This window comes from Urocampus carinirostris, chromosome 2 (assembly GCF_059441175.1).
Source record: "Urocampus carinirostris isolate Australia breed hairy pipefish chromosome 2, RoL_Ucar_1.0, whole genome shotgun sequence".
Taxonomy (NCBI): domain Eukaryota; kingdom Metazoa; phylum Chordata; class Actinopteri; order Syngnathiformes; family Syngnathidae; genus Urocampus; species Urocampus carinirostris.
Window position 1 is genome coordinate 60,157,872 of NC_142350.1, and position 25,716 is coordinate 60,183,587.

Here is a 25,716-nt window from a genome sequence, read left to right on the forward strand (position 1 = left end):
CGAAAAACAGTGCAATGACATTAGCAGCATTTCTCTGTTAAAAATGTTTTGGAGTTTTGTATTATTTTGCAAAATAAAATAGTACTTCTTGGACATCCCACTAAGAAATATTATAATACATGCCAGGCATTGTGCAGAATAATAACCAAATAAAATTCATTAATGCTTTTATTTTGTAGATATTTCCGGTAGGGCTACCCAGTTGAGTGCTAAAACTGAGTATTGTTACTCTTTATAACAATATCGATCAAAACTACTAATCGTAGCTATGAGTCAGATACTTTTCTTATTTTGGTTGGATTTGATTAGACGGGCTAACTACTCCAATGTGACGTCATTTTCAAGGGAAAAAAAACTTTAAACTTGAATTAGCCGCGCCCATTTGAGATTGTCCAGTCCCCTTAAAACCGTGTCCTTTCAAAAAGTCTGCCCACAACTTTCCTCATCACTTAACTGACTTTCTGTGCGCTTGATAATCTAAACGTACCTTTTCACGTACCGGTAATGGGCTCTTCACTTGGCTGCATAAAAATCTTCCAGTTTTTTCGAGTATTCGCTCTAGAGAGACTTCTCTTCAAATTAAGAGGATAGTCGTCACTTGGGCAGGTTGGGGCCCAAAGAACCGCTCGGCGACTCCCACGACGTACCAAGAGGATAACCAAACTGAAGAGCTACGAGAGCAGGTCAATACTGCGGACTCAGGTCATATTTGGGATTTTTAAAAAAGGAAAGAGTCAGTTCCTGCATTTCTTGGCTGTGCGTAAAACGCATGCGTAAAGTTGCTGAGACGCAACTCAAATAGGTCAATCGGGGAGAATTTGTTTGGCAATCATGGCAAAATGGTTCAGGGATTTCCCAATAAACCTGAAAAACGGCAGCGAACGAGTCCGTTCGGCCTCGGAATCGGGCCCGCAACCGCGCCACAAAGCGTCCTTCTCCCGCGACAGCCTGAAAGGTCCCATGCGTAAAGACAACGGAGTGGCTGCCTTGCTCGCGGGCAAGAATCGAAAGAATTCAGCCACGGAGCTGGGCCGTCACCACAACGGCGGTTCTGTGGGTGGTACCGTGTGGGAAACATTGGCAACAGGGAAAAACCGCAAGGGCTCGTCTAGGATGGAGGTCCCCGAGGAGAAAACGCAAGTGAGGACCACCAGCCTGGCCCAGGCTTACATCAGCAGGATGATCAAGGTTGACAAACAGGACAAAACCCCCAAACTCAACGTGAAGAGTCAGCAGGCTAAAACTGACTTGGAGACTGGACCTTCTGCCATTAAAACGACAGTAAGAAATTTCATTTACAGTGTCTTTATGTTTGATGGAACAGAACAGAACAAAGTAGTCCTTATTGTCACCGATATCAACGTATAGTGAACTAGATTAGGCATGGCAATTCAGGGTAAACACGTAATGAAGACTTTAAAAAGAAAAATGTGAAAAGACTGTCAGAATAAATAGGCCAAAAATATTTATAACGTAGTGCTTAGAGGCTGGCCCAAGTTATAATAATAGTTCAAAGAAAAAATATAGTGCATCGTAACAATAGTCCAATGAAAAGCAGTGTAATAACATTAGCAGCAATAAAACTTCCCAAATAAGTCACAAGAAAGAAATAAGAAAAGAATAGTTAAATTGTTGAGGATTAGAATTAAAATTGTGTTTATTGTCATTGATAACAACATAATGAATATTGTTTTCTACAATATTAGACAGGGCACTCCGGGATAAACACTTTAAGATGAAAAAGAATGTCAGCAAAAATAGGCAAAATATTTACAAGGTGTACTTGGAGACTGGTCTAAGTTATAAGTGCATCAGAACAATAATGCGGTGAAAAGTAGTGCACTTACATTTTGCAACATCATATTTCCAAAATAGGTTAATAAATAAGATATAAATACTTACTTATAAGATATATGTGTGACTTTGTTTAAGGTGGTGATATCCCTGGGAAGAATCTCTATCTGAGCTTGTTAGTGCTTGTTTTAATGGAACCTCTAGCGCCTACCAGAGGGTAAAATGTGAAAGAGGACATGGTGGGAAGAGTCCGTTATAATGTTGATGTCTCTGCTGCGGTATCAGAAACCAGCGATGTCCTCGAGACTGGGCAGAGAGCAGTCGATGATCTTCTGGGACGTGTTTATTACACTGCGTATGTTTTTGCTGTCTGCTGCGATGCTCCAAGCATACCAGACTGTGACGCCATATAATGCTCTCTACTATGGCTTTGTATTGGAAACCAGCAGCTTCTGTTCCAGGTTATTCATCCTGAGAACGTTTAGTTCCACTCCAAAAGGTTGATTTTGGAAAAATCAATGATAACCATAGAAAAGGAAACCAAAAAGTTGTTTAGAAATAGTAAATTGTCTTCCTTTTTAGTTCGATTACAGTTACTGCCTTGAAGATACCAGTGAGCCAATTTTCGATTTCTGTAACATACAAGCCATTGTTTATCCAAATTTGGTAGGCAGTGTATTAAACTCACTTTGTAACTCCCAAGTAGCAGTTTGGTGAAAAGTGCACCTACAATACTGTTTGAAAATGCAAATGTTAACTTGAAGTTGTATATTTAAATAACTGATCTAGGCTGACACCAACAAACAAAGCAATGCGACGATTTGTAGTCTAGTAGACACTCAAAATAAGGAAAGAAGCTATCAATGGATTTTGAACTTGCAAGGAGAACAGGAGAGGTACAAAAAACCCAATATGCAAAATTTCAAACTGTTCCAGAAGGTCCTCCCCTGAGGCCTTTCTTTTTATGAAATCTTGTAGGTAACAAAAAGTAGACCATCCCCAAAGACTGTACATATCAAAGAACAGCAACATGATTGTCCATAAGTCCACAATGATGTATACAGTGCATAATAGTCAAAATATCAAAAAACCCTGACTCCTGATGCAATCTTGTTATTTAGGTGCCCAATATTAAACACAGAACCACAATCTTTAGTGAAAGCAAAAAGAACAGAATCAAACTTAAAATTATTTACGTATCAACAGATTAGGTGTTGCAGTACAGTGAGACCTCGCTACTTCGCGCTTCGACGTTTGCGGATTCGGAGCTTCGCGGGCCTAAAAAATAATTATTTATTTATTTAAGCATTTTTGAAGGGGCGTCGCTACTTCGTGGTTCCATGTTCGCGGGTTCAGAGCTTTGCAGGTCTAAAAAATAATAATAATAAAATAAAATGATTAAAAAAAAAAAAAAAAAAAAAAGCATTTTTGAAGGGGCGTTGCTACTTCGTGGTTCCATTTTCGCGGGTTCAGAGCTTTGCAGGTCTAAAAAATAATAATAATAGAATAAAATAATTAAAAAAACAAAACAAAAAAAAAAAAAATTAAGCATTTGAAGGGGCGTCGCTACTTTGCAGATTTTCACTTATCGCGGGTGGTTTTGGTCCCCATTAACCGCGATAACCCAGGTCCCACTGTATTTTAACTTTCATTAAACGTGTATTTGAAGATGACCATAATTTCCTCCATAAAACCCCTAATGAATTTTATTTCAAATAAAATTAATTACAAGTAATGCAAAAAGTCATTTTTTTCATCAAGAATAATTTTGGTCTGATATGTCATTTATATTAAAATGAGCCGTGCAAATATTTTCTATGAGAAAGTTTGAAACATGAACTAGTTATTGTGTTTTACATTGTAGCTTCCACTCTCTCCTCATTCCCATAGTAAGCTCTGTATCCAATTTCCATCCTCAGCAAAAGCAAACAATGTCGGGAACCCTTCTTTGTGTGCCTTTAAAAAACATATTGACCTCTTTGCGCCATTGTTTCCGCTTGTCCTTCGTGTCTCCCATCAGACAATTGTGAGTTTCCCCCGGTTCCGATGCAGGCGAACAAGTCAGAGCTTATCTTAACTGCATCTTATGTGCCCCCAGCTGATTGTCCTGGAGGACTACGCTGATCCTTTTGACGCAGAGAAGACTAAAGAACAGAGGGAGGCAGAGCGAGCTGGTGTCAATGATGGCTACATGGAGCCTTATGATGCCCAGGTGATAATTACAGGTAAGGTCCGATGGTCATGTCTAATACTATCATTATTTTTCTTTCTTTTTCTTTGTAGAACCATCGGGGCTTAAGGTGTAAAACACATACTAGTACAGGGATGTCAAACTCAATTGGGGCCAAAATTCAAAACACACTTAAGGTCGCGGGCCAACCAGGATAAACATTTATTGAACACACATAAACTGAATGTTTTTGGGACATAAATATGGATAAAAACAGACAAGAATATTAAATTCAAACCTTAAATCACTTATACAGTGTTTATTATTTTGCTGTAAATAAAAATATCTTGTTAAATTATACAACTTAGAACTTAACTTAAACAACTTAACATTAAACTAACATTCAAATTCCTTTGCTCCTATGTCAATGTATACATTTAAAAAAACTTAAATATCCCAAAAGATTTTGCTCTCCTTAATATATCTCCAGTCAAAAGTAGAAAAATGAAAATGCTACACAAATTATTTTGTAAAAACGTCACAACATTCTGAGAACAGGGAGCCTGATGTGCTTACCTTTGGCGCAGACGGAGTAGGGCGAGAGATGGGGGGGAGTGCTTGCACTTTTTGCATAGCTCCACCCATCCCTCCCACTCACCCAATCAAATAACTTTAAGTTCTCTTCCGGTGTTTTGGCGTATTTACAATTTTTTTCCGTGGATTCATCAAAAAGTATCTGAACACTGAACACAGATTATATAGTGAGCTTTTATATAAAGGATACTTTAGCGTTGTACAGCCAAAACGAGTTTTTTTTTGTGTGACACCTTGACTGTAAATTGTAGTAAAAACGTGCCCTATATATTCTGAAAAGTACTGCATTGTAATTCCGCTTTGGTTTGGCTTTGCGTGCATCTGAACAGGATCAATGGCTCATGTTTTGAACGAGATGGAGAAAATTTGTATGCAATTGAATTTGTCTCTGAGCCATAGGTACTCATAGAAAGAGCCATATCTGGCTCGCGGGCCACAGGTTCCCGACCCCTGGTATATAGTATGGTATACGTCATATATGAAGGAATAGGTACAGTGACTAAAACGTCAGAATATGATGTCCAGGGATGAGACGGCATTGTTCACATTGACAGGCCATCAATAACAATAATGTAAAATGGTCTTGCGGGCCGGATATGATTACACGGCGGGCTGGACGTGGCCCGCGGGCCGGGAGTTTGACACATATGTACTAGTACAACACTAAAGTTTGGCCCATAATGGAAGAAGGCCTCAGCCAAGGGTCAAACCTTTAATTATTGCAACACTGAGAAAAAAAAAATACTAGCCAGTAGCAAACTGAGTTACCGCACAAAATGTTTAATTCCCCCAGATGGTAAAACTCACCTCAGTTGAACTCAACTAATTTGCTATGATCTAACTACAATTTTAGGGTTGCACTGTACGTCGGCTATATGGCTGACTAGTGAATTAATGCACAAGTAAAGCTATATTGACAGACCCATTCATCCATTATCTGCACTGCTTATCCTCAGTAGGGTCACGGGGGTGCTGGAGCCCATTCAAGCCATCTTCGGGCAGTGGGCAGGGGACACCCTGAACTGGTTGTCGACCAGTTGCAGGGCACACAGAGACAGACAACTCACTTGCTTATACACACCTAGGGACAATTTGGACCAACCAATTTACCTGACATGCATGTTTTGGGGAATGTGGGAGGAAACCAGAGTGCCTGGAGGAAAACCACACAAGCACGGGGAGAACATGCAAACTCCACAGCGTGAGACTGTGGTAGCTGGACTAGAATCCTGAACCTCCGCACCGTGGGGCTGCGCGCTAACCACTCAGCCGCCATGACAAAATTGACGGATACATCTCATCTCATCTCATTAGCTGCACCGCTTATCTTTAGTAGGGTCGCGGGGGTGCTGGAGCCCATCCCAGCAATCATCGGGCAGCAGGCAGGGGACACCCTGAACTGGTTGCCAGCCAATCGCAGGGCACTCAGGGACAGACAACTCGCTCGCTCATTCACACCTAGGGACAATTTGGACTGGCCAATCCACCTGAAATGCATTTCTTTGGAATGAGGGAGGAAACCGGAGTGCCTGGAGGAAACCCACGCAAGAACGGGGAGAACATAAAAACTCTGCACAGTAAGTCCGGTAGCTGGATTTGAACCCACACAGGAGGTTCCCAAGACCTTAGAACTGTGTTGCACATGCGCTAACCACTGCGCCGCCTGACGGATACATGTTAAAATTATTTTTGTCATCCAGCTAGTCCAGTCTGTTTGGCTGTCGACTTAAAAAGAAGCCTCTTCTGAAGGTTATCCACAAGAAAGCCGGTGAAAGGTTTCTGAGGATATGTCAACAAAGGCCATGGCTTACTGAAAAAAATATCCTAAGGTCTAATGGAACAAAGAGTAATTTATTTGTCCCAGATGGTGTGAAGCATGTGTGGAGGCAACCAGGCTAAGACTACAAACATGCTTGTGTGGTGCCCTCCGCCAAGCCTGGTGGTGGGAATGTCATGGTTAGGGGCTGCATGAGTGAAACTGCAGTTGTGGGGTTGCATTTCATTGAGGAAAACATGAACTCAAGCATTTACTGTTAAATACTGGAGCAGAGAATGATCCCCTCCCTCCGGAAACTGGGGCTGTGTTCCAGAAAGACAATGACCCCAAACATACCTCGAAGATGACAACGTATTTTTCTGAAGGGGTTACGGGTTAAGTAGATGGACTGGCCATGAATGTGTCCAGGTTCAAACCCAGTAGTACATCTTTGGGGGACTCTCAAGCGGAAGGTGGAGAAGCACAAGATTTTGAATATCCCACATCTCCTCCATGTTATCATGGAGAAGTGGAAGAGCATTCCGGTGGCAACCTGTGAGGCTTGTCTCCATGCCCAGGTGGATGAAGGCGGTTCTGCAAAATCAATGCGGCCACACAAAATATTGACACTTCAGGAACTTTCAATTTAGAGTGTACTCACTTTTGTTACCAGGGGTTTAGCTACTAATGGCTATATTTTGAGTTTTTCTGGGGGGGGGAAATAGATTAACACAGATATATCAACTTTACACAAACTACCTTTCATCGTGTCAAGGCAATGTTTCGTCAGTGTTGTTCAATCAAACACTATGTGGAAAATAAGTGGTGTACTCACTTTTGAGACCTACATATTAATACCGTATTTTCCGCACTATAAGGCCAGTTATAGGGCGCACCCCAAAAAATAGTTTTTGGTCCTATATTTGACATACATAAGACGCACCGGATTATAAGGCGCTACAATGGGAACGTCGACAAAACAGTCAGATAGTTCAGTCAAATTTTTTACCCCCTTAACATTCCCAAAGCTTGCAAAGACGCAAATACGTGTCGAGAACACGTGCGGATGCGGTGTCCGTACGACGTCACTCAAATGCATCGTTCCATCATTCGGAGGGTTAAATTCTTGGGATTCAAGAAATGCCAACCATTCCTTAGTTTGTATTTTCTTTTTCGCTCGCAACTTTACTGTGCATATGACAATAAACACTTGGAATTGAGTTTAATTTAAAAATAGACACTCCATTCCATCCATCATCTGCACCGCTTATCACAGAAACATCGAGTTCAGTCTGAAACAAGATACAGGGAAAATATATAGCCAGAGTAGCTCACCGAAGTGGTTTTGTTCAATAATAATGTGCATCCATGGTCCTCTTATATCCGTGAGTTTAGTAAATCCAGGAGAATAAAATATTTACAAATACAGAAAAGTAAAAAATGCTTTCTGCATGCCGTCAACCACGTGCTATACACATTCATCTTTTTCGGCCAATTGCAGACTTTGTTTTGCCGCTTCAGCCTATGCCGGCCTGTAAATGATAAAAAGGATCCGCCCCTTGACCTCCGAATAACTTTAGCAAATAGTGATCGATTCAACTGATGATTGACACATCTTTTTCAGCCAATTGCAGGCTTTGTTTTGCAGCTTAAGCCTATGCCAGCCTGTAAATGATAAAAAGGATCTGCCCCTTGACCTCCGAATAACTTTAGCCAATAGTGATCGATTCAAATGATGATTGACACATTGGTTAGCCAATGAAACGCCGGTAAATAAATCCCAGCATACACCGCGGACTTGGCGTTCGGGGGAAAATCTAGTCGGCGGCTGCAAGTTAGTTGGAAGACTTTGCGACTTAATATTGATCCATAAATAAGGCGCACTGTATTATAAGGCGCATGGTCAGCTTTTGAAAAAAATAAAGGCTTTTAGGTGCGCCTTATAGTGCGGAAAATACGGTAGTTCAATAATTGATATTGTATGGTGGGGTAATTTGAATACACTTCACTTTTCATAATCTCACATTTTTAACAATACTATTTTTGAAGGCGAGAAAGCACGTCCTGCTAATGAAAAAAAAAAAAAACTTTTGATGCTTAGTATACATGTGGGCTTGAAATGGTCATGATCAAGTGCTACTAATGCAAAGAAGGAAGCTGCTGTTCCTGTTCGCATTTGCAACTAGCAGTGTTAGCATTTGTGGCAAGTGATACTAGCAAAAGAGCTGTGATGGTCACTCATATTGATGAAAGTCCATCAAAGCCTTAAGCGCTATTGATTGCAACCATCGAAATAGCTTTGTTTGAATCTGTAAAACCTGACATTCTTCATTAACAATGGTTGTGAATTCATTGATGTTTTTTTAACTTAAGTACATTCAATTGTGGATTTAGTCACACACTCGCTGGCAACTAAATTCCTGCCTACTGTTCAAAGTCAACTAGGATGGGCTCCAACAACCCAGTGACCTCCTCGTAGGATAAGCGTCTGGACAAGAAATCTATGAGTGAAAGTTAACATTACCTTATAAACTACTACATCCTAATTGTTAGTATGTGAAAGAATACATTTGAAAAACAAAACCGGCCAATCTATGATTGTGGTTATTTAATGTAGAAACACACAAATACAGAAAAACTTCAAACCAATACAGAAAAAAGTCAATGAAAACACATTTTTATATTTTCGGTTAACATAAAGTTGATCAGGATAAATCAGGGCGGAATGTTTTAATTGTTTAAAAGCACTTATACTGTAATTGTCAAGACCAGAACAGAGGACCCACTCGCGTAACGTTTCTCACAAGTTTTATTAGAAGAAAGCGAGGGGGTTGCGCCCAAGATCCGGGGATTGCTGGATGCGGGAAGAAGGTCTCTCTGAACGCGGAAATGGAACTTCCGTGGCGAGCGATGGCGGTGTCGGGAACGGAAAAAATGGGTCAGTAGCCGGGATAAAAGAGCAAAAATGTGGTCGGGATCGGAAATAAGTCGAAAGCCCCGAGAGGAGAGTAGACGTGGTCGAGATCAAAAACGGATCATTGTTCGGGACAGGAGAACAGACGTGGTCGGGATCAAAATGGGTCGTAATTCGGAACGGGAGAGCGGACGTGTTCGAGATCAAAACAGATCGTAGCGGCAGACAAACAGGAGCAAAAAAACGGGACAGGCGAAAAAGGGCTTGCTGTGTGAGATTCGCAGACGGGCCGACAAAAGGGGACTGACAGGACAGAGTTTAAATACTGACAGGGAGCCAATCTGTCAACAAGCTGCAGCTGGCGCCACACGGGCGGGGCCAATTGGGCACCATGGCAACCGTGACAGTAATATGCAAACAAAAGTAACATTATTTATTTATCATTCTTAATTTACTTTTTTTTTTAAAGCACAGAGGGCTCCAGCAAGGTGAAGTAGTATTACAAAATCAAATACACAATCTTTTTAAATGTGCCAACAATAAGAGTATGGTATAGCGATCACTTTTAACAGATTGACAAGTATTAATTAGCCTTTGTACACACTTGGATACAATCCACATGGCATCACCACTGAAGGGTTTTTTTGTTAAGAAACTTGGTGCCCAAAACGGGAGCCCCGATTTATACGGATGCCGACTTCCATCCCCTTTGGCGGTTGCTATGGCAACGGTGTCGCGAAGGGACAATGGGCGCAGCTTCCTCTTCCAACTTCCTGTCTCCTGCCTCTGTTTCCTTTCCACGTTCTCTTGATATAGGAAGCTGCCCCCACCGCGCTCATACACACACTTGACGTGTTAACAGAATGTAACAGTCCCACCACAAAATCAACCCCCCTACTCTCATTTCCCAGCAGCCAGGAAGTAGGCCGCTCGGCCGTCCAATCCGAGGCAGCGCTGACCTTTTCTTCCTTTCCCCCTCCATTGTTTTCTCTCACAATAGTGCAGACACACAGGCTACCTGTCGGCCTGCACAGAAACACCATTCGCATTCCGACTTGTGACACGGCGCAGGATGCCGTAGATCTTTTTATCTCTGTCACCAGCACAAAGAACCCCCCTGGACTGTGTTTGTTTACGCAGAATCACTTCACTTTGGACATGTTTGTTTGCATGGACATGCCATAAATCTCTTGGCTGGTACATTTGCACGTCCCTTTAAGAGACGAGGAGGAGTTGAGCGTTAGCTCTCTGCTTGGGATAATAACCACATTTTTAATGAATTAATACATGATTGTTCACTCTCACTGAAGTAAGATCTTGAGTTCAATAAGTTTTCAACTCATCTATACTTATAAAGTACTTAACAACAACAAAGGTTCCAAGCAAATAGATGAATATAAGTAAGTTAGTAACTAAATATTACTAAAGACAAGTAATGGAAAATAAAGTTATGTTTTCCCTTTTGAATTGTTATTGATTTGAGCAGGTTGAATGTAGAGTGAAAAGTGAAGATATTGATTAACCTGTAATATTTTTTAGTATATATCATGATTACTGACGCGAGGCACCTGTGCATGCTCCTTTGGCGCCAACAGCCTCGAACACTGATTGGCTCCCTGTCACTATTCAAACCCCCGTCTTTCTGTCACCTATTGTCAGTCCGTCTGCGAACCTCTGCTCACGCTAGGCAAGCTTTTCGACCCTGACTCACTCCTCTTCTGGCCCCCGTCTGTTTCCCGGCTTCGACCCATTTTCTGATCTCGACCACGGTTTTGCTCTCCTGTCCCGGCTACTGATCTGTTTTTTTTCCGTTTTCGACACCGCAATCGCTCGCCACGGAAATACTACTTCCGCGTCCGAGCAACAATCCTTTCCCTTCTACAAAAAAAAAACTTCAAGAAACGCACGCAAGTGAGTCCTGTCTCCGTTCTGGTCCTGGCGGTATAACGATATGGGTGCGTAGACTTTTTCTAAGTACGACAACTACTTACCTTATAACTGATAGAAAGTACGTTTTTGATTTATTATGATTGTTTAACATCCGTATATAAATACTTAATCATAACTGGTTTTAAATTTTGTTCCAATTTTTTGCATTTATAATATTTAGTGGATTTTTTTCCCAATGGAAGTACCGTAACACATTTTTTATTTTGTTTTTGAATTTCTCCAATAATTTTTTTTAATCATTTTGCAACAATCATTACATCACAAAATGAAAAAAATTACCTGAAAAGAAAAATGGAATGACAGGTTGAAGTGAAATGCTTATAAGAGATTGGTCCCCAAATTAAGTTTTAATACCTCTTCTATCAATCTTTCTTTATCTTTCTTTTATTGTTCCATGGGAATTTTATGATGACAAAGGAAGGTCTTTTAATTATTGAATAGCACACCCATATTGTCATATATTAAACATAATCCATTATTGCTTTCAATAAAGTTGGTCTCAAATTTAAGTTTGGGTTATCCAGAACATTTTGGGTTTTCCATGAAAAATTCACCCTTTTTTATCAATTGACTTGACAAAAATCTGTGGTCTTTTGCCTGTATGAATCTCTTCCTTTTCTTGCCCTGTCTCAAATAGGGCTTTCTCTTTGCCACTCAACATCCAGAGATCCGCCCACACTTACCACTCAACCAATAAAATTGCTCCGGGTGCTTGGCTGGCGTTTTTGGGTGCTTATAGTTTGTTCTGTGCGTTTCCATCACCTTAACATAGATAGTTTAGTGAGCTTGATATAAAGGATTTGTTAGAGATGTCCAGCCAAGATGGGCTCTGTTGTTGTAACAACGTGAGTGTAACCTTTAGTTCCATACCTGTCAAGCTCCAGGGCTCCATGCCCCTACAAACTGTCATATTTTCCCTTACATAATACAAAATAATCTTACACCATGTTTTTTTTTTTAAACGTGTTTATTTATGTAGTTTAACATGTTATATTGTACACGTGTTTCGTTATATCATCTTATCTCATCTCATTAGCTGCACCGCTTATCCTCAGTAGGGTCGCGGGGGTGCTGGAGCCCATCCCAGCAATCATCGCACAGTGGGCAGGGGACACCCTGAACTGGTTGCCAGCCAATCGCAGGGCACACAGGGACAGACAACTCGCTCGTCGTTATATCATATATATTGTTAATTAACATGTTGTTGTGAGATACTGAGTTGCTCGACATGAATGAGGTTTATTATAAAAAAAGTTAAAAAAATTAAGTAGCTTGGACGTTCACTGTTGAAGGAAAAAAAATACATGCAAATATAATTAAGTAGAATAATACATTTTCTTTTTCAAATTATGAATTCATTTTCTGCATTAAATTATTGTTGGTAATATACTGATTAAAGGGATAACCACCAGCCAGTCTTTTTTCATTTTCTCCTTTTATACTTACTTGTTTTCTTAACTTCTTTATACAACATAATAATTCGTAATATAAAGCATCAAAGCAAGTGAGCCGTTTGAGAGCCGGTGCTCTTTAACGAGTTGAGTCGAAAAAGCCGGTTCTCTAAAAAGAGACGGACTTCTTTTCACTAAACAACTACCACATGAAATCCGATGTTTTTTAAGACTTTGTTCACGTGTGATCGGAATGATGCATGATGGGAAATCCCCAGGCGACAGACGCATGCGCACAGTAGCATCAAACCGCTCGCTTCATTTGCAACGAAAGAAACGATACCGAGATAGAGGCTACCGCGGCGAACTCGTTTGACTTGATTGATTTGCTGCTTCGTGATAGTCGGTGTATACCGGGTGGTACCCATAATTCACAAATTTGCGTTTTTCCGTACAGATTTTTTTGTACGTCGTACACGTCTTAAAATGCATATTGGACGTAATTTGTACGGCAAAAACGTACAGGTTGACAGGTATGTAGTTCTAACTTCCCCCTATATTTTAGAACTTATGGCTTATTGTGTTGCTCTGGCTAGGCATACACCAAATTTGGGAAGTCACAGAGAAGATTTGCGTCTCATTTTATCTCCGGGCCAGATGTACCCATGAAAAGAGCCTTATGTGACCACAATAACTGGACCATGTTTCCACAGAGGTCCGTCGACGGGGCTCCAAAGACCTCCTGAAAGTGTGTGTGCTGCTGGACCGAGGCCAGGCGCCAGGCCAGGGCGAAGAGAGCCGGCCCCCGCCGCCAAACATTTACGACACGCCGTACGAAGGCGGACTGGATGGCGACAGCGAGGGCGTTTGGATCCCTGTCACACGCCCCGAGTCTGACATCCGGCCGGCCGCCGAGTACGAGCTCCCCTGGGAGTGGAGGAAGGAGGATATTGTCCGAGCTCTGTCAGGTGGGCGTTTTGGGTGGGCAATGCTGAAAGGAAGGGGGTGTCATGGTCTTTATTTACACAGTCATGTCACCGCTACGTCCTATCACGACTATCTGTTTGCTTTACATAGGAAGCCAAACAATACCGCCAAACTACTCTCTGTGCATGTGTTGACTTTGCTGATGGAGTTTTATTGATATTGTATCTGCGGCTTCCTGCAGCTCAGTTTGAGGCGGTGGATTGTTCTCCTGCGAAAGAGACGCCGGCACGCCAGCAGCAGCAACAGCAGACTTTGAGACAGAAGAACTGGACCCACAAAACACTGGTGTCCACGGCTTCGTCTTCTTCTTCCTCCTCGCCTTCTTTTCCCTCTTCGCCCATCCTCAAACTGTCCCCGATAACAAACTCGACCCCGTCATTCCCCACCCTGAGACTCTCGCCATCTTCCGGCACCATCAAACCTCCCTCTCCTACCTCGCCCAACGCCCCACTGGATGGGGAGGTGGCCAAGGTAGACCCAAGCCTGCCACTGGAAAAGCAGAGGTGAGGAGTAAGACTGATATTTATCTTTTTACATAAATATTACACAATAGAGTGGTTAGCGCGTGTGCGGCACAGTTCTGAGGTCATGAGATCGAACCTCCTGTGTGGAGTTTGCATGTTCTCCCCGTGCTTGCGTGGGTTTCCTCCGGGCACTCCGGTTTCCTCCCACATTTCAAAGACATGCATTTCAGGTGGATTGGCCGGTCCAAATTGTCCCTAGGTGTGAATAAGCGAACGAGTTGTCTGTCCCTGTGTGCCCTGCAAATGGATGGCAACCAGTTCAGGGTTTCCCCTGCCCACTGCCCGAAGATAGCTGGGATGGGCTCCAGCGCCCCCGCGACCCTACTGAGAATAAGCGGTGCAGCTAATGAGATGAGATGAGATGAGATAACAATAGAATAAATAGAGTTGAATGCGTCTAGATAATACAACTAATATTATTTGGAATAATATTAGTTCCCGAAATATAACATTTCAACTTATTTGAAGTAAAATTGTTAAGTTCTTTCTTAAATTTGTATGACCGATAACTAAGGATTTTGAATTTACTTACATAATTAAAGTGGCAAGAGAAAATTAATTTGCATATATCCTGTTTTTTTTTTTTTTTTTACATTTTATTTTATTTCCTTTTGAATTCAAGGCCTTGTATTGTGTGCCCTTATTTGACAAAAAAACAAATACATAATGTGAGTGAATTCAACACATTATTTGTGAATTTTTTCTTAAGCGTAGCTAAAAAAAAAAGAGTTATTGATGGCTAAAAAAAATTGTTGAATTTACTGACTTTGATTTTGTCAAGTGATTGCATGGAATATCTATACAGACGCTGCCCTACTTACGAACGAGATACGTTCCGGACGATCGTTCGTAAGTTGCTTTAGTGATATATTTTGTATGTTTAAGGTTTGTGTCAGTAATCTGTATTGTTTCGTACCGAAAAATGAACACTTCACAAAATAATATGCCCTATAAAGATAAATAATGTTTAACCTACTTTTGGAAGATGAGCTTCAAGAGTTAGGCGACTTCCTCCTCCAGGGTAAAAAGCGGCCGAAAAAAAAGCGATCCAACCATTTCTCCACCGCATCAAGATTCCTTATTGTACTTTAATTTCAAAAGAAACGACTAGCCTTCTTTTACACCAACTATATTGAATGAATACGCGAGATATTAAACAATAAAAATGTCAAAGTTCTTAGCGCGTTGGAGATACAGTATAGAATGTTTACACACAAACTTGGAAGAGGAAGCGGATTTCTTCTTTGGCGTGGATGCTGGGTGAGCTCTCACAGCGCCACATGCCGGTAGTGGCGGAAAGAAGTACTACAGTGCTGTTCTGTACTCGGAAAAAGGTGCACACTATACAAAATCTAACTTACAGAAATACCGGGATATTTTTCGACATCCCGAAAAAAATGTTCATATATATACCAGTATACCGTTTTTCGTAAGTCGAATGGTCATAAGTGGGGAGCGTTTGTATATTTATCCTGATCATAACACATTTGGAGTAAGACACACATACACGTCTAGATAGAGACGATAAAATAAAATCTTTTACATAACATATTTCCACAGAGATTATTCTAGTACGTAAAACCACTTGAAAATAATTTTATATTTCTCCAAATTTGGAAATCAGGTTGTGCTATCTAGTTTCATCCTGAGTAATTTAGACATGTCTGAATGCATATTTGGATTAAACATAAATAAAAAAATGTGTGCATCATAATTGATCGGCTTCTCGTATGTGCACATCTGCCATTTATGTTTAATATGCTTAGATAAACAAAGAGGACAGTCATAACTACTGCATGTCCAACCTTAAAGAGGATAAAGAATATGCCCGCGTTGATATAAAAGTATTTCTACTTTTGTTGCTTAATTTTGTTAGCCTATACATGGAGTTTTTAAGTTTTAAGTTTATTTGTATAGCCCTTATTCACACTAAGTCTCAAAGCTGTACAGACAGACTACAGACTATTATGACACCCTCCCCTGATTTTAAACCTACATGAGGGCAAGGAAAAACTCAAATACCTCAGCATGAGGAGAATGAACAGAAAGTCTCATCTCATCTCATTAGCCGTACCGCTTATCCTCAGTAGGGTCGCGGGGGGCTGGAGCCCATCCCAGCAATCATCGGGCAGTGGGCAGGGGACACCCTGAACTGGTTGCCAGCCAATCGCAGGGCACACAGGGACAGACAACTCATTCGCTCATTCACACCTAGGGACAATTTGGACCGGCCAATTCACCTGAAATGTATGTCTTTGGAATGTGGGAGGAAACCGGAGTGCCCGGACGAAACCCACGCAAGCACGGGGAGAACATACAAACTCCGCACAGAAAGTCTGGAGCTGGATTTGAACCCACGACAGGTTCCCATGACATGAACTGTGCCGCACAAGCTCTAACCACTGTGCCGCCGTGCTGCCCTTGAACAGAAAGTAATTTAATTATTTAATTTTGTTAAGGTAAGGGATTTAAATGCGTAGTATTCATATGTTGTGTTTGTTTTTTAGTTTGAGAAGAAACGAGATGAAAGCTTTAAACCGTTTCCCCCATTAATAAATCTCCTGTAGCAAACAAATTGCCTTAAGGCATTTTTAAATTCATGTACCGTATTTTCCGCACTATAAGGCTCACCGGGTTATAGGGCGCACCCCGAAAAAATAGTTTTTGGTCCTATTTTTGACATACATACGACGCACCGGATAACAAGGCGCTACAATGGGAACGTCGACAAAACAGTCAGATAGTTCAGTTAAACTTATTACCCCCTTAACATTCCCAAAGCTTGCAAAGACGCAAATACGTGTCAAGAACACGTGCGGATGCGGTGTCCGTACAATGTCACTCAAATGCATCGTTCCATCATTTGGAAGGTTAAAGTCTTGGGATTCAAGAAATGCCAACCATTTCTTAGTTTCTATTTTCTTTTTCGCTCGCAACTTTACTGTATATATGACAATAAACACATGGAATTGAGTTTAATTTAAAAATAGACACTCCATTCCATCCATTATCTGCACCGCTTATCACAGAAACATCGAGTTCAGTCTGAAACAAGATACAGGGATAATATATATAGCCAGAGTAGCTCACCGAAGTCGTTGTATTCATAATAATGTGCAGCCGTGGTCCTCTTATATCCGTGAGTTTAGTAAATCCGGGAGAATAAAATATTTACAAATACAAAATAATAAAAAAATGCTTTCTGTATGCCGTCAAACCACGTGCTATACGCATTCATCTTTTTCGGCCAATTGCAGGCTTTGTTTTGCCGTTTAAGCCAATGCCAGCCCGTAAATGATAAAAAGGATCCGCCTCTTGACCTCCGAATAACTTTAGCCAATAGTGATCGATTCAACTGATGATTGACACGTCTTTTTTGGCCAATTGCAGGCTTTGTTTTGCCGTTCAAGCCAATGCCAGCCTGTAAGTGATAAAATGGATCCTCCCCTTGACCTCGAATAACTTTAGCCAATAGTGATCCATTCAAATGATGATTGACACATTGGTTAGCCAATGAAACTCCGGTAAATAAATCCCAGCATACACCGCGGACTACTTGGCGTTCGGGGGGAAATCTAGTCGGCGGCTGCAAGGTATTAATATTGATCCATAGATAAGGCGCACTGTATTATAAGGCGCATGGTCAGCTTTTGAAAAAAATAAAGGCTTTTAAGTGCGCCTTATAGTGCGGAAAATACGGTAACACTCTGATACTGATTTTAACTCACTTGTTCAGCCCTAGCTCAAAACTCCTGCTTGTGGGGAAATGAGACAACCCTATACTCATCTCTCCAATTTTTTTTTCCAGCAAGAAATTATCTTAAAGCACCATTTTAACAAAAGTAATTACTAACAACAAAGATGAGCCAATTTGTTAGGTGTAAACCTCTTCCCTGTTTTCACCGGATATTACATAATCATGCACTAAGTAGCACGTGTTGACTTGATTTAGGCTGCACCTGAAGTGTAAAATGCTTCTCTCCATCTCATTAAGCTTTCCCCTTTTATTACAATGGAGCCGGTGGGGTTCACACTCACAGCGTGTTAGCATTTGGTCCCCTTTTTGTAGCAGCTGGAAGTCATTTTGCACCCCGCTAAGCGCCATATTGCTTTTCAAGCATGCGGTTGCTCATTAACACGTTCAATTTGCCCATCCGTTCCTGATGCTTGAATGCCCCGAATGGAGTTTTCTCACCTTTACCGTAAGCATCTTTTTGACATTTGACTTTGTCTCTGTATGTTGCGGCGCCGCATCCTGGCCCAAGCTGGTACCACGGCTGCGTGAGCCGGCAGCAGGCTGAGGCTCAGCTGCAGCGCTGCAGGGAAGCAAGCTTCCTGGTGAGAGACAGCGAATCAGGGACAAGCAAGTACTCCATCGCGCTCAAGTGAGTGACTGTCGTTTGTTCATATTTCTTGCTATACCATACAATGCTGACCCTATAGCAGCCATGTCCAAAGTCCGGCCCGGGGGCCAGTTATGGCCCGTGACCGCATTTTTTTGGCCCGCAGCTTCTGTCATAAAATTATTATTATGTGGCCCGCCTGTAATGGCGACAGCAGTAGATAACGAATTGTGTGTATATATATATATATATATATATATATATATATACACAGTGGAGCCTCGGTTCTCGACCATAATCCGTTCCAGAACCCTGTTCGAGAACCGATTTGTTCGATCACCGAAATCGATTTTCCCATTAAAAATAATGTAAATCGTTTTAATCCGTTCCAACACCCTGAATGTTTACCATGAATGTTTAACGTAAACATGAAGCTAACCTAGGCTAATCGTACGTTCGCGTTAGCGTAATCTTCCGTACGAAAGATTACGCTAACATGAACGTGTAAAAATAAAAAGATCAGGTCGTTTACAAGTCATTTAGCACCACAAGTGGCTAGCGCTTCATTGGAAAGGGGGCTCCGTTCCAACAACCTGAATTTTGGGCTCAGTTCCAACACCCTGAATGTTTACTTTGAATCATAAAGCTAACCCAGGCTAATCGTACGTTCGCGTTATCGTAATCTTACGTACGGAAGATTACGCTAACCGTCTGTCTTGTCCTGTCTGATATCTGACTCCAGTTTCCAGTATCTGGTATTGATTCCGTCTGTCTCGTCCTTTCTGATATCTTGCTACAGTCTCCGTTATCCTGTATCGATTCCGCCTGTCTCATCCTTTCCGATATATTGTGCAAGTGTCCGGTATCGATCCCGTCTGTCTCGTCCTGTCTGATATCTGACCCCAGTCTCCAGTATCCTGTATCGATCCCGTCTGTCTTGTCCTGTCTGATATCTGAAACCAGTCTCCAGTATCTGGTATCCATTCTGTATGTCCCGTCCTGTCTGGTATCCCGTTTGTCCGATATCTGCTCGTGTATCTGGTATCGATCCTGTATGTCCCGCTTTTCCAGTTTCGATCCTGTTTGTCCGGTATCTGCTTGTGTATCCGGTATTGATCCTTCTGTCCCGTCCAGCCCGGTATCGACCCCGTCTGTCCGGTATCTACTCGTGTATTTGGTATCGTTCTCGTCGGCCTCTGGCTTCCTGTTTTGCCACACCGGACTTCTGTCTTATTTCTTCCGCCCAGTGATCGCCGAATCACGGGCGTTTGTGTTCAAGCGCATGACTGCCCCCGTAAAATAAGGCTTGTGTGAAATCGTTACGCATCTGGGTCCTCTTCCTGTTCTGGTTCTGACAACATCAGGCTCTCTCCAAAATGTATTTATGAAGGCTTTGGGTAATCAGGGACAGGTGTGTGGTAATTGGACCCACCTGTCCCAATTCCAACCCAATTAGGCACCCTCTGGTGGAAAGGGGCCCACCGGATCCCAACAGCATTAGTAGAAGACATTGTCAATATCTCATCCACGTCCATGAAATTTGGGTCACGGCCTCCAAAAGAAATCCGGAAAATGAGCTCCAAATGGAAGACTCGACTCAGGAAGTGTCATTTGTCATCCTTTGTTTAATATCGATCAATTTGATGGATTGGACTGAGCTATAAATTGAGGTAGCCTACTTTGGTTCCCAAGGACTTATTTTTTAGGACACTATAGATCAGGGGTAGGCAACCTATGGCTCGGGAGCCATATATGGCTCTTTTCATGAGTACGTATGGCTCCGAAATAAAATGTAACTATTTGCACATCTGTCTGTGGCGTTCCAAAGTCAAGTGATTTCCTCTCGATTTTGGTACATATAAAGCCGAAGGAACCTAATGCAGAAGTTTGATGAGAAACCATTTAAACTGATAAATAAAACGCTGGCAAACGACTTTGATTGGGTGAGCAGTACAGGTGGGCGGATCCCTGCACACAGCACAAGGCACTTCTTTCTCTCTCTCTCGCTCAGTGCAGTCTACACCGAAAGTGAATATGACGTTATGCTTATCGTTTGCAGTAATTTGTGACATTTTTACAAAAGAACTTTGCATGCACATTGTTTTGAAACCGTAATTAAGGACAAATTTCATGGAAAAAAATGGCCTCAACACTCTTAACTGAAGGTGGAAGACATATTGTAAATGGCATATTTACATTGATTTGGGACACAGGATTTGGCATTATTATCATTTCATACATTTGATTAAATCATCAAATGACACACAGTGAAATAAAATGTGCTCAAGAATTAGCTTTTGTCTAGAGAGCGTGTTTGGCAGTTTTTTTCAATTTTGTCTGAAAATATTTGATGTGGCTCTCTCAATTTCTTTTTAAAACATGTTTTGCTTTTATAGCTCTTTGGGTCAAAAAGGTTCCTGACATTCAAACAACGATAATAACAAGTTATATAGGCAATAATACTATATTAGAGATCGCAGGTTCGATTCCCGGCTCCTCTGTGTTACATGTCGAAGTGTCCTTGGGTAAGACACTGAACCCCTAATACCCCCAATAAGCAGGTTAGCGCCTTACATGGCTGCACGGCCGCTATTGGGAAATGTGAAGCACACTGTAAAGGCCTTTGGGAAGTCTTGACTTGAAAAGCGCTATATAAATGCAGATCATTTCATTAAATACAAGCTTGTTTACCTCGTTTGCGGGCAAAATATGTAGTTACCGACTCGTTCTCACAATAAATTTATCCATAAGCACAGAACTGACCTATCCTGAAACTCGAAACAATGATGTGTGTGTGTGCATGAGAGCTGGTGCACATTTGTTATCCGTTGCTCATTCATTTGAGTGTCCGCACCATTAACCCCCTTTACACATCTACTGAACCTTCGCTACGGCACGCCATCAGTTAGTCAGGGATAGATAACAGCGAGTGATTTAAATTCCCTTACCCCGCAACGCGTTATGTTGCACCGCTGCGTCCGTGCCGTTTATCTATAAGAGGCCATTTGAGAAGTACATCTTTCTCTCACATATGACATCATACTCGCACACATGCACAACTATACTCGCGCACACAGTCATACCCATGCCCAAATACTACAGACGCTGCCCTACTTACAAACGAGGTTCCGGACGATCGTTCGTAAGTGGAATTTGTTCGTAAGTTGCTTCAGTGCTATGTTTTGCATGTTTAAGGTTTACATAAATATTTTTAAGGCTTGTCTAAGTAAACTGTATTGTTTTGTACTAAAAAATAGCATGCTCTATAATGATAAATAAAGTTGAGTTCAACTTACTTCTGGAAGATGGGCTTCAAGAGTTAGGCGACTTCCTCGTCTGTAGTAAAACGTGGCGGAAAAAAGCGTTCCGACCATTTTTTTAACCGTATCAAGCTTTCTTTTTCCACTTTCATTTTAAATAAAAATGGTTCCCCTCTTATTTACACTTTAAATCAACCATATCGAATATTAAACGATAAAAATGCAAAAGTTCTTTGAGCGCTAGAGATACAGTATAGAATGTTTACACACGAACTAGGAAAAGGAAGCGAATTTGTTCTTCTGGCCGGATGCTGGGTGAGCTCTCACAGGGCCGCACTCAGGTAGTGGCGGAAAAAAGCACTACAGTAATGCCCTGTACTCGGAAAATTGTGCACACAATAAAAAAATCTAACTTACAGCAATATCCGGATATTTTTCGACATCCTGAAAAAAATGTTCGTATCTAACGTTTTACGTAAGTCAAATGGTCGATAGTAGGGGAGCGTCTTTACTATACTCTCTCATACACAAGACTATACTGTCTCACACATACTACGATACTCTCATGCATGCAATTTTATGCTTTCACACAAATACTACTTTACACTATACTATACTACTATACTCTCACACACATAGTGCTGTGTCACCATCACCCCCCCATTAACAGATTAACAGGATGGCCTCGGGGTGCTGTGTTGTAGTTTAGCAACAGCGGAGTGGATGACGTCACACACTAGGCCAAAAGTTCGACGTCCCTGCAGCAGATGGAAATCTTTGTGCCCAGGGTTACACCACCTCGTGTTCACATAAATAGCGAGTCCACTTCCTCTCTGGTTCCCGCAGGCGTTTTTGTCTCTGTCTGCCCTAACAGCGCTGAAGCCGGGTAGCCGGGTAGCTCCTCGTTAGCGTCCGGGATGCTAGACGTGAGCCACGTTTCCGTAAAACACAGCAAACTGCACTCCCTGTACGCTCTGATGTTTTTCACCAGCACAGTCAGTTTACCGATCTTATTTGGTAGAGAGTTCACATATACCATGATTACAGACGGTACCAAAGGCTTATAACGCCGCTAGCTGCTTAGCCTTCACCTTAGCGCCGGCTCTGCAGCCACGATAGAGCCCCCTCATCACGCCGACACGAGAATTCTTCAGGCCAAGGAGTTGATTCCTAGAAAAAACGTGTTTTTGTGCGTTAAAACCCATAACGATAGGATAGAAAGTAATCCAAAGTGTAGTTGTCAAACGGGACGAAAAACACCGAAGATAGAAGCAGACAATAAAACAATAAATCACAAATAGGGCGAAATAACACGGAGCTGCTGGAAAGGCTGCCGCTCGCGGCGGCACCTATGGTATGATATATAGATGTGTATGTGTGAGAGTGTGACATTATACACCAGAGCAATTATGATTTACCATAATTTCCGCACTATAAGGCGCACCAGGTTATAGGGCGCACCTCCAAAAAATAGTTTTTGATCCTATATTTTCCATACATAAGGCGCACCGGATTATAAGACGCTACAATGGGAACATCGACAAAACAGTCAGTTAGTTCAGTCAAACTTATTACCCCCCGAAAGCTTGCAAAGAAGCAAATACGTGTCTCACACATGTACGGAAAGTAGTGTCTGTACGGTGTCACTCAAATGCATCGTTCCAAATATCATTCGGAAGGTTAAAGTCTTGGGATTCAAGAAATGCCAAACATTTCTTAGTTTTCATTTTATTATTTGCTGGCAACTGTGTGGACAGCAAAGTAAGAACTTTATTGTGCAGGGAAACGGGGTTCTTTACTGTGCATATGACAATAAACACTTTGAATTGAATTTAGTTTAAAAATAGACTCATCACAGAAACATCAAGATCGTTCTAAAACAAGATACCGGGAAAATATAAAGCCGCATAGCTCACCTAAGTTCTCTTGCAGCCATCACGTTCAATAATGATACGTAACCATGGTCTTCTTACAACCGTGAGTGTAGTAAATCCAGCAGAGTAAAATATTTTCAAATACAGAATAGTAAAAAATGTTTTCTCTATGCCGTAGTGCAACCCAACGTGTGATTCACATTCATCTTTTTCGGCCAATTGCACGCTTTGTTTCGCCCCTTTCGCCTATGCGAGCCTGTAAATGATAAAAAGGATCCGCCCCCTCCGAATAACTTTAGCCAATAGTGACTGATTCAAATGATGATTAACACGTTCGTTAGGAAATGAAACGCGGACAACTTCGTCCACGGGGGAAAATCTAGTCGGCGGTTGCTTTCCGTAGTTGCGAGACCTTGCGACTCAATATTGATCCATAAATAAGACGCACTGTATTATAAGGCGCATGGTCAGCTTTTGAAAAAAAAAAAAAAGGCTTTTAGGTGCGCCTTATAGTGCGGAAAATTCGGTACTTCTCGAACAGTCTCACATATATTCCTCTGCGAACTGACGTTGTGACGTCTTGTTGTTTTCAGGACCAGTCAAAGCTGCGTGCACATCATCGTGGCCCAGACCAAGAGCAGCAAGGGCCTGGGCTACACTCTGGATCAGAGTAGCTGCGTCTTTGCTAGCATCCCCGAGCTAGTGCATCACTACTGCGCGCACAGACTTCCCTTCACCGGGGCCGAGCATATGACCCTGCAGCACGCCGTGCAAAAATCGTATTTGTAATGTTCGGTTTATTTGGGTTGACAGAATTTGTTTTATAAAAAAAGAGCCAGCCAATTAGTTGGGCGAGGTTTTGGTTTCTTGTTACGCGCGAGTCTAAAGTAAAGCACAGTCCAAACATGAGAGAAAGCTATTGTGTTATGGAATGCAGCTGACTGTCAAAAGAAGAAGCGGCTCCCCTCATTCCCTAAAAGGGACGTTGTGTATTTTTTAGTGCCTCCTTGTGGTGAAAAAGCAAACCGACATAGCAGTGAAAACTGAGAACTCTTGTATGCTCCCCTCGAAATATGGTGACAAACACATAATACAGAACATGACATTCCTTTCCAGGTGTGTATGTCCAATCTTGTCTGACTATTTTCATTTTTGTTATGCACTATTGACTTTATAGATGCGTAATTTAATCATGTCTGCAAATTCTTCTTTAAAGGGACAATGTGTATTATTTAGACCCTATTACACTCATTTTATTACAGTTGCCATGGCGCCCAATTGGACCCGCCCGTGGAGTGGCGCCAGCTGCAGCCCGTTGACGGATTGGCTCCCTGTCAGTATTTGAACTCTGTCCTGTCAGTCCCCTTTTGTCGGTCTGTCTGCGAGTCTCTGTTTTTGCACGGCAAGCCCTTTTTTGCCTGTCCCGTTTTTGACTCCTGTTTGTCTCCCGCTACGATCTGTTTTGATCTAGACCACGTTTGTTCTCCTGTCCCAAATAACGATCCGTTTTTGATCTCGACCACTTCTACTCTCCTCTCCTGCCTTTGACTCGTTGCTGATCGCGACCACGTTGTTTGCTTTCCTGACCCGGCTATTGACCTGTTTTATCTGATCCCGACACCGCCATCGCTCACCACGGAAGTGCCACTTCCGCGTTCGGAGCGACCTGCTCCCAGTGACCAGCGATCATTGGATCGTGAGCGCAATCCTTTCTCTTCCTTCAATAAAACTTGTGGTAACGTTTACGCGAGTGGGTCCTTTTTCCGTTTTGGTCCTGACACATTGAAAAAAACTGCATTTATTTGAATTATAACATACTTGCCAACTTCAGCTAAATGCCCCCCTTATTGAGGATCGTAATTCCCTTATGAACGCTAATAAACATTACAAACACAACGCAGCACCTATCTACTCACAGCAAGACAAACTATGTAGAATATTGGGACAACGTAAGCAATCTAGAATCCAGATTTGACCTGAAATGGGCAAAAAGTCAGGTCATGTATATTTGTATAGCCCTTAATCACGTCGAGTCTCAAAGGGCTGCACAGACTGCAGATGACTACTACGCCCAAAAAGAAAAAAAATACTATAGAAATAGTGCCAAAATACTACTACAGTAATACTTAAATTGTCACGTTTGCCATAGCGCCCAATTG

At 41.9% G+C, this 25,716-nt stretch overlaps 1 protein-coding gene across 1 annotated transcript; it reads left to right on the forward strand.

Annotated features, from left to right (window-relative positions):
• Positions 1 to 441: 441 nt before the first annotated feature.
• she (Src homology 2 domain containing E) lies at positions 442 to 25,068 on the forward strand. The gene is made up of 6 exons (XM_088327379.1): positions 442 to 1,281; positions 3,893 to 4,019; positions 13,283 to 13,537; positions 13,738 to 14,059; positions 18,346 to 18,465; positions 24,151 to 25,068. Exons 1-6 carry the CDS (start codon positions 832 to 834, stop codon positions 24,344 to 24,346), a joined length of 1,470 nt encoding a protein of 489 aa, XP_088183505.1. The 5' UTR covers positions 442 to 831; the 3' UTR covers positions 24,347 to 25,068.
• Positions 25,069 to 25,716: the final 648 nt, after the last annotated feature.